The 14,690-nt window shown below is 43.4% G+C and overlaps 1 protein-coding gene across 1 annotated transcript in view; it reads right to left on the reverse strand.

Annotated features, from left to right (window-relative positions):
* The window catches only part of LOC110219987 (uncharacterized), a 46,631-nt gene extending 32,380 nt beyond the window's left edge, over nt 1-14,251 (reverse strand). Inside the window, exons 1-5 of the mRNA XM_021003812.2 lie at nt 14,154-14,251; nt 10,702-10,823; nt 7,207-7,333; nt 6,546-6,641; nt 127-2,025 (exon numbers count right to left, since the gene is read on the reverse strand). Of these exons, the coding sequence (XP_020859471.2) occupies nt 127-2,025; nt 6,546-6,641; nt 7,207-7,333; nt 10,702-10,770 (2,191 nt within the window). The 5' untranslated portion in view covers nt 10,771-10,823; nt 14,154-14,251. The remainder of the gene's footprint in view (nt 1-126; nt 2,026-6,545; nt 6,642-7,206; nt 7,334-10,701; nt 10,824-14,153) is intronic.
* Nucleotides 14,252-14,690: the final 439 nt, after the last annotated feature.

The raw sequence follows: 14,690 nt of genomic DNA on the forward strand, positions 1-14,690 counted from the left end.
GAAAAGTTTTCTCAGCAGTATGAGTTTTCTTATGGAATCTTTATTTTCTTTCTGAAGACTTTCCCACAGTCATTTCAAAGGGTTTTTCAACAGCATGAAGTCTTCCATGTTTCCTACGGTTTGAGCTATTGCTGAAGGCCTTTCCACATTCATTACATTCAAAAGGTTTTTCTCCTGTATGATGTCTCCAATGCAATGTAAGATTTGATCTGTTACTGAAGGTTTTCCCACATTTATCACATTCAAAAGGTTTTTCTTTTGTATGAGCTCTCTTATGAGTAATAAGACTTTTTCTGTGGCGAAAGGTTTTTCCACATTCATCACAATTAAATGGTTTCTCTCCAGTATGAATTCTCATATGTTCAAGAAGACTTGCAGTATAGCTAAATGCCTTTCCACATTCATTACATTCAAAGGGTTTTTCTCCAGTATGGATTCTCTGATGCGCAGTAAGATTCCACTTGTCTAGGAAGGCTTTTCCACACTCACTGCACACAAAGGGTTTCTCTCCAGTATGAATTTTCTTATGTTCAGTAAGACTCCCTAGGTAGCTAAAGGCTTTTCCACACTCGTTACATTTAAAAGGTTTTTCTCCAATATGAATTCTTTTATGTTTAGTAAGACTTACTGGGATCCTAAATGCTTTTCCACACTCATTGCATTCAAAGGGTTTCTCTCCAGAATGAATTCTTTCATGTGTGGTAAGCTTTCCTCTCTCTAAAAAGGCTTTTCCACATTCATTACATTCAAAGGGTTTTTCTCCTGTATGATGTCTCCAATGCAATGTAAGGTTTGATCTGTTACTGAAGGTTTTCCCACATTTATCACATTCAAAAGGTTTTTCTTTTGTATGAGCTCTCTTATGAGCAGTAAGACTTTTTCTGTGGCGAAAGGTTTTTCCACATTCATCACAATTAAATGGTTTCTCTCCAGTATGAATTCTCATATGTTCAAGAAGACTTGCAGTATAGCTAAATGCCTTTCCACATTCATTACATTCAAAGGGTTTTTCTCCAGTATGGATTCTCTGATGCACAGTAAGATTCCACTTGTCTAGGAAGGCTTTTCCACACTCACTGCACACAAAGGGTTTCTCACCACTATGAATTCTCCGATGTTTCCTAAAAGATGAGCTTCTACTGAAAGCCTTCCCACATTCATTACACTTATATTTCTCTCCAGTATGAAGTTTCCAGTGAACCCTGAGGGATGAGCTATTGCTGAAGGCCTTCCCACATTGATGACATTCAAAAGGTTTCTCTCCAGAATGAATTCTCTTGTGTTCAGTAAGTTTCCCTCTCTCCAAAAAGGATTCCCCATATTCATTGCACACAAAAGGTTTATCTCCAGTATGAATTCTCTTATGTTTAGTAAGACTTCCTAGGTAGCTAAAGGTCTTTTCACACTCGTTACATTTAAAAGGTTTCTCTCCAGAATGAATTCTTTCATGTGTGGTAAGTTTTCCTCTCTCTAAAAAGGCTTTTCCACATTCATAGCATACAAAGGGTTTCTTCCCAGTATGAATTCTCTGATGTCCTCTGAGGGATGACCTGTTGCTGAAGGTCTTCCCACATTCATTACATTCACATGGTTTTTCTTCACTAAGTTTTTTGTGACACTGAATAAGGTCTGTATGACAACTAAATTCAGTGGATTTCCAAAGCTGTTTACCAGAAATTTTATCACATTTAAGAATGTTTGAGTACTGCTGGGAGCTCTTTACACATACACTACATGTGTAGAGACTTTTCCCCTCTGCCGTTTTCTGCTGTGGAACATGGATTAAACCCAGACTGAAATTCCTCCCAAATGCATTAGATTTATGAGTGAGTGTCATTGGTTTGGATTTTCTCACTTTGTTGTTCTTTTGCCTCTGTGGCCTGACATCATATTCCCAGTCTTCTCTCAATTTGTAACCCCAAGGACCATTCATCATATGTCTTTCCATAGATGACTTTCCCATAAAAATGCCTTGCTTTGCAACTGGCTCCATGGTATCCTGCCTTGTTTCTTGAGTAAGGAAATCTGAAAGAAATGAAAATGTCAATATTTGCTGTTCTCCAAAATTAAGGAAACTCTTCTCCATGAAGAAGAAGGAACATTGATTGGGAGAGTTTATAACAAACATTATTAAGAGGGAGCAGAAGCTCAAGTTAATTGAGAAGATACGAACATAAAATGTCCCTGATTTAAATGAAATTAAGTCTCTAGGACAAAATAGTTGATCATCACTTGCCTAGACCTAGACTTTTCTTCTTGGTTATCTTTCTATCTCTGAAACCACATTCCCTGTCTTCTGCCACTGTGGACTTATTATTGTTAACTGAAAAATTATTTAAATTTTCAGAAAGAGGAAACAGGCCAATTTTTCAAAATAAAGACTGATAAGCCTGATGCCAATTCCTGACAAACTTCTAGAATCTATTACCTAATAGATGACCTGGAAGCACTGAGAAAAAAAGTAATACTAAGACCTGGCATGGGGTCAGTAGGAACCAGTTGTGTAAACTCAACCTTATTTCTCTTTATAGACAAATTTTCTTAATTAGTTGATGAGAACAGATAAGAAATACTGCATATCTAAAATTTAGATTTTTAGCAATATATTTGTAGAAACCTCTAAACATGTCTTTGTGGACAAGATGCAGAAATGTCTATTACAGGACATTGCATCTTAGCTATCTTAAGCCACAATAAATGATGAAAACTATCTTGCACAACTAAGTGGTGTAGTGGTAGAGTGCCAATTCTGGAGTCAGGAAGACCTGAGTTTAAATACAGCCTCAGACACTTACTAGCTCTGTGATCCTGGACAAGTCACTTAATCCTATTTGCCTGAGTTTCCTCATCTATAAAATGAGCTGAAGAAGGAAATGGCAAACCATTCCAGTATTTTTGCCAAGAAAAATCCCAAATGGGGTCACAAAGAATCAGAACCAACTGAAATAACTGAAGACAACATCATCTAGGGTTATAGAAAGTAATCTCACTCCATTTGGAGCCAGTCAGACTGTACTTGAAGGATTGTGTTCAGTTATGGGTACATTTTATTTTAGTATTTTTTTTAAATAAAGTGTTATTGATATATTTTTACACTTATCACCTACATTTCCCAATGTATCTTTACATTCTCCCCTACCCATGCTAAGAACCACCTCTAATAAGAATAAAAACTAGAAAAAAATTCTAGTTTCTCAGAATTAAAAAAACACATTAAAAGAGACCGGTATTATCTGCAGCATTCCATATCCGTAGTCTCCCACCTCTACAAAGAAGAAGACACCAGGCAGTCAACAAATAAATATTCACTAAACATTTTCGAAATGCCAGGTACTCTGCTAAGAGCTAGGATCCAAAGAGAAGCAAAAGAGCTTACATCCTAATGGCACAAATCAAGAAAGGAATTTCCCAACCCTAGTGTGTTCAGAATAGTAAAAGGCCTAGAAGTGATATCATGTCGACAAAGGTTAAAATAACTGAGAGTGCCTAGTTTGGTAGCCATCTTCAACAAAAGTTGTCATGGAGACTAGATATTTACTGTGACTCTAGAGGACACAGAGCAGCTAGCTGGCATACAGAGCACCAGCACTCGAGTTCAAATCTGGCCTTTGACACTTACTAGCTATGTGACCCCGGGCAAGTCACTTAAGGCTGTTTGCCTCAGTTTCCTCATCTGTAAAATGAGCTGGAGAAGGAAATGGATTTGCTGTCAAGTTTCTGGACTTAAGCCTCAACTCTGACACTTGTGAGCTCTGTGAACACACGACCATGACAACCTTTGAATCAGACTTGGTTTCTTTTTGCTTAAAAAATAAGGATAATAAAACTTGCATTACAGTCTTCACAGACTTGTCAGGAAAATGTCTTGTAAATTTTAAATAATGTTATTGTTATTATTATCATTATCATTAATGACAATGATAACAATAGTAACAACACGGGCATCCATGGTTGGATTTCGGTTTTCTTCACTGGACCTCACTGATGAAGTTGCAGAATCGTTTGAGTATCTAGATAGTAATGGGAGCAGCATCGAGGACCTTCATCTTTCCTTCCCAAAAGGGAAGAAGCCTCTCCTCTCTCCAGCCCTTTAGAACTTTCAAATACAACACATCATTTCTTCTGTCTGGGGCAAGGACAAGGCTGAGAAGAACCGGGAGTAACTGGTTAAAGTGTCAAAGAGACAAATTTAGGCTTGATACAGTGAAAACATGTTAAACCATCTGAGTGACGTATAGGTGCCTCAGGAGGCAATGGGCTGCCCTTCAGTGGTCATCTTCCAGCAAAGTTACCATTGGCTGGACGTGATGTTGGATTAGATTGCCTCTGAGGGCCCTTCTAATTCTGGAATTCTGTGATCCTGGGGTTCTCCCTGACTTCTAGGAGGAGGAAAAGCTGATATTGCTGCTCTGGGAGCAGAGCTGGGGGATTTTGAGAGCAAATGAACAAAGTTTTACAATCTAGGGAGAGAACAGAAAATGTAAGCCTGGGGAGTGAGCAAAATTTACTCAAGGGGTATATATGGAGGGTGGGGATGGGGAGGCAGCAGGCATAGAATGAAAAGGAAAGAATGTGGTATTATGGGTGGATATTAAGAATAAGAGCCATATTGAGAAGAATTTGTGGAGAGGAAGTGAAAAAAAAACATTAAGCAAAGCAGAGTAGTTTAGACTAGTGTTCAGTATAGGGATTAAAGAGTTATTGTAACTTTCTATCAATAAAACAATATCACCAAGGCCCGACTTGTAGCATTTGGTGATCTCCAGGGTGAAAATGTTCACAATGAAAATGTAATAATCAGCTCTTATAAGCCACTACAAGCTGGCTCCAGAACATCTTCAGTGGCACCCAGAATGAAACGCAATATTAGGTGAAGAAGTGGGGAACTAGAGACACCAAGAGGCCTTTCAAGTCACCTGAGCACAAAAAAATAAGAGCAGGACTGCACAGACGCATCAGAAATGGAGACTAAATGAACCCAAGATAAATTATGGAAGAATCAAACAGATTCATTAACTACTGAAATAAAGGGGATAAAAGACATTCATGAGTTGAATGGATATAAGCACCACTGACAGAAATGAAGAAGCTGGGAAGGGAAATTTGTGGGGGTTTCAGGAAAATGGCAACTTAAGTTTGGGAAATACTGAGTTTGGGATGAAAGTGATTTACCAAGCAGACATGAATTACAGGCACATGTAAATGTGGGATGTGCAAGGAAGAAGCATCCACACTGAAGGCATAATGGAAGGCATAATTGAGTACGGGAAACATGTCTACAAGAGATATAGAAAGAAGAGAACAGAAAGATTCAGAATCATTAGAAAGGACAATCATGGGTTGGTGGATAAGGATTCGAGACCCAGAGGAGTCAACTAAAATAACTGATGAAAGTTTGACCCATAAATCTCAGTCAAGGGTTTCATGAAGGCTTTCTCAAATCTACCAAACCTTTCGGCAAATACTGATGAAAGTAAAGATCTGAGAAAAAAACCAAACCCTTAAATTGAAGAAAAGAGAAAATATGCTGTGGTGGGAAAGTACCAGGACACGGAACAAGAAAACGTGTGTTTGACTTTCATTTCTGCCACTAATGAGCCAAGAAACAGCAAAGTTGGGCAAAGATTTTTCTTTGTTGTCTTAAAAATATAGGTCGGACTCATGTATTTGAAAGCAAAAGGAAGGTAACTTGTGAAGAGGGAGAGATGAATACTTCCCTTAACATACAGCTGCTGAATTAAGGATTCAAGACAAGAGGCACATAATCATGCCGGGGGCACAAAAGGATGGGATTTTGAATACAAGCTAAGGGCTAACCCCAGAATCCCCAAATTCCAGATCCATTTCCTTCTTGTTCTAGAAGTGGCCGTCTGGCCTTTGTCTAAGATTCTCCCAAGGCAGACCGTGTAGTTCCTGGCCAGCTCTAATTGTCAGGAAATTGTCCTTGACAGCAAGCCTAAACTTTCCTCTTTTCACCTTTCACTCCCTGCCACCAATTCCAAGAAAAAAGATCCATCATTGCCCCTTGAACATGGCATCTTTTCAAATAACTGAAGACAATTATGTTCCCTGAGTCTTCTTCTAGCAAAATATGCCTACTTCTATCAATCAATCCTACTAAAGGATTCCTCATAAAGGTATATTTCAGGAGTGGGAAACCTGTGGCCTTCTAGGTCCTCGGGTGTGGCCTTTTGACTGAGTCCAAGTTTTACAGAACAAACCCTTTTATTAAGGGGATTTCTTCAGTGAAGTTTGGATTCATTGAGGACCTAGAGAGCCACGTGTGGCCTTGAGGTCACAGGTTCCCCACCCCGGGCATATTTCCTTAAGACAAAAGTGGAAAATAAAGAGAGAAATAGAAGGAAAGTGGTTCATCGAAGTGAAAGGTGAGGGCGAATCATGGAAGCAATCTCAACCCTTTCCCACAGGCCTGGGAGACTTTGGCAAGACAGTTCCATGGCCAATGTCAAAGGTACCAGGCCTTCCCTGGACAGATGCACCACAAGGTACAATGATCCTTATCTGCCTGGGTGTCATTCACTCACCTGGGCAAGTGCCTCTTGGAATGTCACCCTCTGGTATCCAAGGGACTTTACCCCTCTGCAACTGGGAGAGCACATCTGGTTGAGAAACGAGCAGTCCTGCTCAAAGAGAAAGAAAAGGCAAAGAGAAACATCTTGTAATTCAATTCTAGGATATTTGCTCTTCAGAGAGAAGAGATTATCTCGGGTAGGCGTTGAGTACAAAGACCGTCTGAGGCATGTACTCAATTGTATTCCCAAAAAGAAGGAGGACACAGATTGGAGCTGATTTGGGCTCTGAAAAAAAAATTAGTTCACTCGACCCATTCTGCTAAGAAGGCTAGAAACTTTCATATCTTCAGGTATCTGTACTGGGGCTTTTGGGGAAAAGCTTTGATCAGGGAGAAATGGAGATTAGGTGGGGACTCAGGCACAACCCAGTAAAGCTACAACTTTCCAGGCTGAGAAGCAGAGACTTCACTTGGGAAAAGAGCACAGAAACATCTAATCTCTTCATCTTATGTGAGTTAGGAATCTCTCCCTATTGTACATGTTCTTGAACATCCCTGGAAAGCAAGCCAAACCTCAGGTGAGTAAGTCAGAGACGCAGCTGCCTCCCGCAAGGGAGCGCGTACAAATAACCCCAGAGAATAGGCCACAAGTTACAGGGGAAAGCTGCCCTTACCCAGAGAGACCAGGTTCTTATAATTCTCCAGCATCACATTCCGGTACAGGTCCCTCTGAGCCTGGCTCAACTGCCTCCACTCGTCTTGGGTGAAATCTACTGCAACATCTTTGAATGTCACCAGTTCCTGAAAGAGTAAATATGGGCCTGCTTACTTGGGGGATATCCCTCCCATTCATTATGGGAGAGGATCAAAAATGACTCATCTTCAAGATATTGAAGGTTTCGTGAAGTCTATATCAAATACTTACTATGAAGGAATGAACAAGGATTTATTAAGTGCTTGCCATGTGCCAAGCACCGTGCTAAGTAAAGGGGTATAAACAGAAAAGGCTAGATGGGCCCCACTCTCAAGAAGCTCACACCGTAATGGGGGGAGACAACACTAGGAAGGCCTGGAAGTGTTGGGGGAGCAGCAGTGGGGAGGGTACCAAAATCCAGAGGCCCTTAGGTCACGGAAGCAGTTAAGATGGTGGTGCTAGGAGACTCCAGGCCATAGAGGCAGGACATATGTAAGGCCTGGCGGACTTGAGGAGGCAGTCTGGGGCAGATGGTAAATTCTGCTGGTCTTCCATCTCATCAGAAGGAAGGGAGTAGCTTACTTCCATCTCATTCTAACCCTGTGAGCAGCAAAGTAACAAAAACTAGGGAAAAGGCAAAGAGGGAGAGTGCTCATCCCGCCAGCCAGAAGCATTGCCAACCAAGGTAAAGAAAGGCAGGAGAGGCTGCATGGAGGAACCAGGACCTGTGCTGGGCCACAGAGGCATGAGAAGTGACAGAGAGAGGAAATGAAGTCCCGGGGACTTTACTGGCTCAGGAAATGCCCTCTATCGATGCAGGCCACAGGTGGAAAGAGCGCTGAGAGGTTTTAGTGACTTGCCCAGGTCACTTGGCCAGGCTGGGTCAGAGGCAGGAACTGACCCCAGGGCTTCCTGACTCCAGGGTCAGTTCTCTTTATCCCAACACCACAGTGCCTCACTCTAAGGAGGCAAAAATGGGGGTGGGAAGTGCAGGAAATCCTGGAGACAGAGCACAAACAGGCAGGAGAGTTAGGACGTCTTTGGGTACCCAAGTTTGGCTGGGTCATGGTATATTTCAAAAGGAACTGCAGGAAAATACTTATGGCAATTCTTTACAGAGGCAAAGAACTGGAAACTAAGGGGATGGTCATCAACTGGAGAAGGGCTCAATAAATTATCACTGAGTTAAAGGACCTAGAGGGCCACATGTGGCTTTGAGGCCTTAGGTTCCCCACCTCTGCTCTAGAGGAATACAACCAGACGAGTACATCATGGGATCACAGATCTACAACATGAGGAGACTTTGGAGGCCAATGAATCCAGCCCTCTAATTTTACAGATGAGGAAACTGAGGCACAGAGAGGTTAAGAGTCTTGCATCCTTGTTGACAACAATATCCCTATGCTAACTCAATAAGCCCTTATCTTCCCTGACCTCCACCTTTGCTCCACAAACAGCCATCTTGCAGCATGGCTACAGCTTGGACACATCTTCCCATGATGTTTCTTCACTGCCCAGATCTCAAAGGTGGTGGAAGCAACTTGCAACTATAATCTCTTTTCACGTTCACCTTTCCCATTCATCATCATCCCCTGAACCTGTTCTGCATCCATATGCTTACTTCTGATCACGTAAATCATTCTTTTCACCTGTAAACCATTAACCCTAATGGGAGTCCAGAGTTAAAGAAATCAACATAATTAATGATAGTAAGGGAAGGAAAGGGGGAAAAGGAAGGTAATAAGTATTTCTAGAGCACCTACTACATGCCAGAGAGTACTTTATAAAGATTAGCTCATTTGATTATTAAGTATAAGAACCTTGTTTATAGTGTTTTAAAAAGTTCAATTCAATAAGAAAATTAGCATGTTTCTTACTTTTCATGTTTACTGTCAAGGGAATCATTAAAGAAGAATAATTTTGACTTCCATAATTTTTAACAAAACATTTAATGTTAATTATATTAATAGATCAAGGGAGTAATACATAGTTTACCTAGATATTATAAAAAGCATTTGGCAAAGTCTCACACACTATCCTAGTGGAAAAAATGGAGATGTATGGGCTAAACCAGGGATTCTTAAGTTGGGGCACATGAACTTACTTTTAAAAATATTTCTGCAATTGTTTTTCAAGGTAATTGGTTTCCTCTGTAATCCTATATATTTTATTTTATGCATTGAAAAGCATTGTTCTAAGAAAAAGCACTCAGGGGTGATATTAAAGGGACTGAGAAGTCAGTGACAGGAAAGGAAGTGGAAGCAGTGAGTGTAGGCTGAGAAAGGCAGGAGAAATATGGGATGACACTTGAGGGGATGGCAGGCCCAGCGAATTTTCTTCAGAATGGGGGACACTTGGGTGTGTTTGTAAGCATCAAGAAAGAGTCAGTAGATAGAGAGTCAAGATTAGACAGACAGGACATGACTGTGGGGGGCAATCTTCTGGAGGAAACGGGAAAAAATAGAGTCAATGGTGCAAGCAGAGAGGTTGGCCCTGGTGATGAGAAGAGATTGGAGTAATGGAAAAAAGAATGAGAGATGATGTCAGAGGGAAATGAGGTGTAGAGAAGGGAGAGGAGGGGGCTCACAGGGAACAGCGTCTGTTCTCTCAGTAGAATATGAGGAGTGGGCATGGAGGGTGGGGTAAGTCAGAGCTGAGGTTCTGCAAGGTTCGACTATGAAGAGAATAAGGGGCAGAGTGGTCTGAGAATAAAGGACAATACAATGTCGAACTGTTCAACTGGGTTAAGAATGAGAAGGCAAGAAAATGAGGCTGGGGCAAGGGTAGGTCCAATAGAGTACTGAAGAGGGGAGGGACTGGAGGTCAGGAAGGGGTCAAAGGATGTGTTTAAGAAGAGTAAAGGACAGAAAGAGATGTGATTCCTCCAGGTTATGATGGGAAAGGAACCTGTTCAGTGTTCTTGATTATGAAGGATTATCACTTGGGGGTGGGCATAACCAAGGGTGTGATCATCCCGCATGTATTTCAAGCAGAGTAGGGAAGGAAGCCATAGAGGCTCAGGACAAGAGGGAGCTGGGAGATCGCAATGAGGTCTTAATATGAGGGCAGGAATTGGATTGGAGAGGAAAGGTAGTAGGTGGTAAGATCACCGTCGCTACTAAGATTCAAGCAAATGAGTATGAGTTGAACTTCATAGCTTCTGCTATCCCCTTTATTTCTGAAATTCTGATGCTGGGAAGGTATGAGGCAAGGGGAGGTTCTGTTCTCCATAGCGTACTGTGGTATTCTGGAATTATGATCTACCTGTCCAGACCTCTTTTTCTTTATATTCTACATTAGAGGGTTAGGCTCCACGACCCCTTAAGCTCTCTCCTGTCTTGAATTATTTACATACTCTCTGACTTAAAAAAAAAGATATATTCCATCAGTACAGGCAGAGTTTTCTCAGAGAGAAGAGCTAAGACTCAAATCTCGGGTGATGGTCAAAGATCAAAAATCAAGAAAAGAAACAGACCTGCTCTCTGAGAGAGGAGCTGGCATCCCAGCTGACCTGGGAGCTGCCTGCCACGAGCACAGGAACCATTGCCTCTTCTTCCTCTTGGCTCCTTGAGAAGGGTCGAGTCTGGGAAAGCAGAGCTGTAGGACAAGGAAGAAGTCATCAAGCACAACCGCGCTTTGCAGCACTCGCTCGCCAGGGTACAATTCCTCTCCTGGCAGTGAGGCGCTCAGCCCCGTGCTCCCTATGGAACAGAGATTCTTAGCCTTTTTGGTATCATGAAATCTGAGGAAGCCTATGGAGCCCTTCTTAAAGTAATGTGTCTCTTTAAAAATTCATACAGTAATTGAAGGAGATGCCACATTTCTATGGAAGGCAAAAGAAAATAAAGACATTTTCCCCCCATGAAAGTCTGTCTCTGAAATCTATCCATGGACCCCTTGGAGTTCTGTGGACCCCAAGTTAAGAATCCCTGGCATAGAACAAGAGGTTAAAGGGGGTAGGCGGATGGAGAGGGAACAAGCATTTAGTAAGTGCTTACTATGTATATGGCTTGTGCATATTATTTCATTTGATAATCAGAAGATCTTCCTCACCACAAAGAGTCAGAGAAAGTGATATTACTGAAAGAGAGAGACAGAGAGATGAGAGAGAAAGAGACAGAGGGAGAGAAGGGGGAGAGAAGGAGGGAGAGAGGAGAGAGTAAGACAGAGAGATAAAGAGGGAGAGGGGAGAGAGAAGAAGGGGGAGAGAAGGAGAAAGAGGAAGATTGATAGAGACAGAGATAAAGAGGGGGAGAGGAGGTGGGAGAAAGGCAGAGAGGAGAAAGAGAGAGGAAGACAGAGAGACAGAGATAGGGAGAGAAGGGCAGAGATACATACACACACACACACACACACACACACACACACAGAGGAGTAGGAGTACTCTACCTGTAAGGTCCCTTTCGTCTCAATCTTTGACTGTCTGATAGTATTTTCACATAATAACGTGATCAAAGTGAATGAACATACATACATCCTCTCCTTGCTCAAGCTCACGGGTGTGTGAAGAATCAATCTTCTGAACAATTAAAGTAACAACCTTTAGAGTCTAGTCCAGGCTCAGCTATTAAGAAGCTACAAGCCACTTTGTTCTCTACAGTTCCCTCAGTGTTTTAAAGTTACCCACGAGGCTGGAGTCAGAAACTGCTCTAGCACTACCAGCTCCCAGATCTGCTCCTTCCCTTCCGCTTGGGCCTGACATCCCAAGGGAAGGCAGGCGGGCAGGAAGATCACCTTGCTGAATCCTTTCCAGGGATTCTGGAGTCTAAAAGCAAGGTCCTCCATGATGGGCCCTCCGTGCATCAATGATGCATTGAGTGCCAAAGGCCATGTTCTTGGAATCTCTACCCCCAGGGCAGTTAAGATCAGAGCTGGGGCAGGGAGCATGGAGAGTAGAGAGGTAATGGCCTCCATCACACATTTCAACCCAAGGCTACACCCAAATGATGGGGAGAACAGGTCAAGGAGCCCTGTCCATAGTAATGGGCACGTGATGCTTCATCAATCCACCAAGTACTACTTAATGAAGCCCCCTGGATATGGACACCTAAGGATCTAGTACAAGCGTCAGCGACTCCAGACCCATCAAGATGACATAAAGAGCTGCCTGCATATGCACAGAGGAGACTGTATAGTCAACATGCATGTACCAAGCACCTACTATGTGCCAGGCATTGTGTTAAACACTAAGAATACAGAGAAGCAAAGAAGCCCTGCTCACAGTCTGTCGGGAGATGAGAGCTGTGACTTGGTTTGGCAGAAAAGTAAATAATTATAGCTAATAACAGCAGTGCGCTAGGGTTAGCAAAAGTGTGTTGTATATTGTTATCTCATGCATCTGCTGCCCAAGCTTCTGCATCTGTCTGGTGACCAGTAATATGCAACATAGAATAATGAACAGAACTCAGAAGCAAAAAGCCCTGAGTTCAAGACCTGCCTTTGATACAACATGGCTGCTGGACCCCAGGTAAGCCATTTAACCTATGTGTCCCAGGTAACCCTCTCAGACTCTTCTATGAACTATTGCTGACTTGCATTGGTAGAGAGGGTCCCCTGCCTCACTGACATTGCAGCTTCTAAGTGCTGGCAACAAGATTCAAGTCCAGATCTCCAGATTCAAGGTATGGTGCTCTTTCCACTATACTTAGCTGCCTATGTAGATACATATATATGTATACACCCCTTAATACTTTGAGGATCGGTGACTTTATAAGCGTGGCTTCTCCTTCCAAGGACATAGATCACAACCCTTCTACAACTTGGGTCTTCAAGGGCTGCTGTGGCCAGAAACAGTCATTACCCATTCCCCTGGTACCCAACTTCACTAAGTTTAGCTAGGCTGGTCCCAGAAGAGCCTTCACACCATCTAGCCACCAGGTCTTTCCTTAAAACCTTTCCAGCTTGGTAGGACTAGCTACAGATTGCACTCGAAAGGGCTTGGCCCTCAAGAACCCAGTCACCTGTATGCAAAGATGGCGCATCAGAGGAGAGCACTGGGGTGGTGTCAACGTTACATGACTACATGAGAGGTGGTGTGAAAGATGGAGGCCTGGCCTCGGACTCACAAAGACCTGGTTTGAGTCCTACTAGCTTTGGGATTGACTACTGGAAAGTCTCGGAGCCCAACAAGTTACACATGTTCTGTGAGGGTCTCTTTGTCCGGAGTTTCCTGCATTAATCAATCACAGGTCTGGAACATATATATATATATATATATATATATATATATATATATATATACACACACACACACACACACACACACACACACACACACACACACACACACACACACATATGTATATACAGGATGTTCCAAAAGTCCTAGTCCAGTTTTAAGATGTTAGAGGCATTGGTAACAACCTGCCTAGGTGTGCGTGGGTACACATATATGTATATATATATATGTGTGTGCACATACAATAAATACACACCCTGGACATAAACAAGAAACAAAACAGAAAAAACAGCTGGCACAGATGGCGGAGAATAGACCTTGGCCAGAAAGGACCCAAGCCCCGGAGAGCTGGGAAGGTCCTTAACCCATCAACGAGGAAACTGAGGCCCGGAGCAGTAAGACGACTTACCGAGGGGCACACAGATTCACAAGCAAATAGCGGGGCCTGGACAGAATTCAGGCACCGGACTCCAGACCCTGGGAGCTGTCCACTGGCCCTGAAGCTAGAGAAGAGCAGCTCCCCCGGGACTCCAGGTGGTGAGCCCCGTCCCCTCCCCTCCCCACACCCCAGCAAGGCCAGGGGCGGGGCGCGGGGGGCCTCTCGGAAGCTCTTCGGGGACGACTCTTATGGGGTGCAGGACCTACGGCTCCTTGCGGACACGGGCAGGGGCAGGAACCCCAAGCCCTCACTTCACCCCAGCCCGGCTCCCTGCTTTGCACCCAGGCTGGAGCCAAACGCTCGCACTCACCCGACCCGACCTGACCCGACTCTGTCTGGTCACTTAGCGGACAAAAGGCCTCAAAGCCCGGTCCCACGTGGAGCCCCACCTGGGCTACATCGATGCGCGGAACTACAACTCCCAGACTCCCTGCGGCCAGGTTAGAGTGAGTCCGGGGGGGACGCTTAAAGGCTGGGAGCCTTGTGAAGGCCTCTGGGAAATGGAGTCTGGTCACCCGAGAGGAGATTCCGGAAAGTGTCCAGAAGTTTACTGCTGCCTCCGGGCGTAGTTTATTGGCTTTAGGCCGGGAGCCAGATCGAGTTCACGGTGTATCTGTCCAAGCTCAGAATCCAGACCCCATCTCCCAGAAGTCTGTAAACCCGCAGTGTTAACCCAGGGACCTAGGTTAGTCTGGCACCATTAATCTGGACTCAATCCGTCAACATGCTGCTATTTATTTTTAACGTGGAGTCGTTTTTCAGTCTGACTCTCCGTGACCCCATTTGGTGTTTTCTTGGCAGAGCTACCAGAGTGGTTTGCCATTTCCTTCTCCGGCTCATTTTACAG

This window comes from Phascolarctos cinereus, unplaced genomic scaffold (assembly GCF_003287225.1).
Source record: "Phascolarctos cinereus isolate Bilbo 61053 unplaced genomic scaffold, phaCin_HiC Scaffold_726;HRSCAF=1367, whole genome shotgun sequence".
Lineage (NCBI taxonomy): Eukaryota > Metazoa > Chordata > Mammalia > Diprotodontia > Phascolarctidae > Phascolarctos > Phascolarctos cinereus.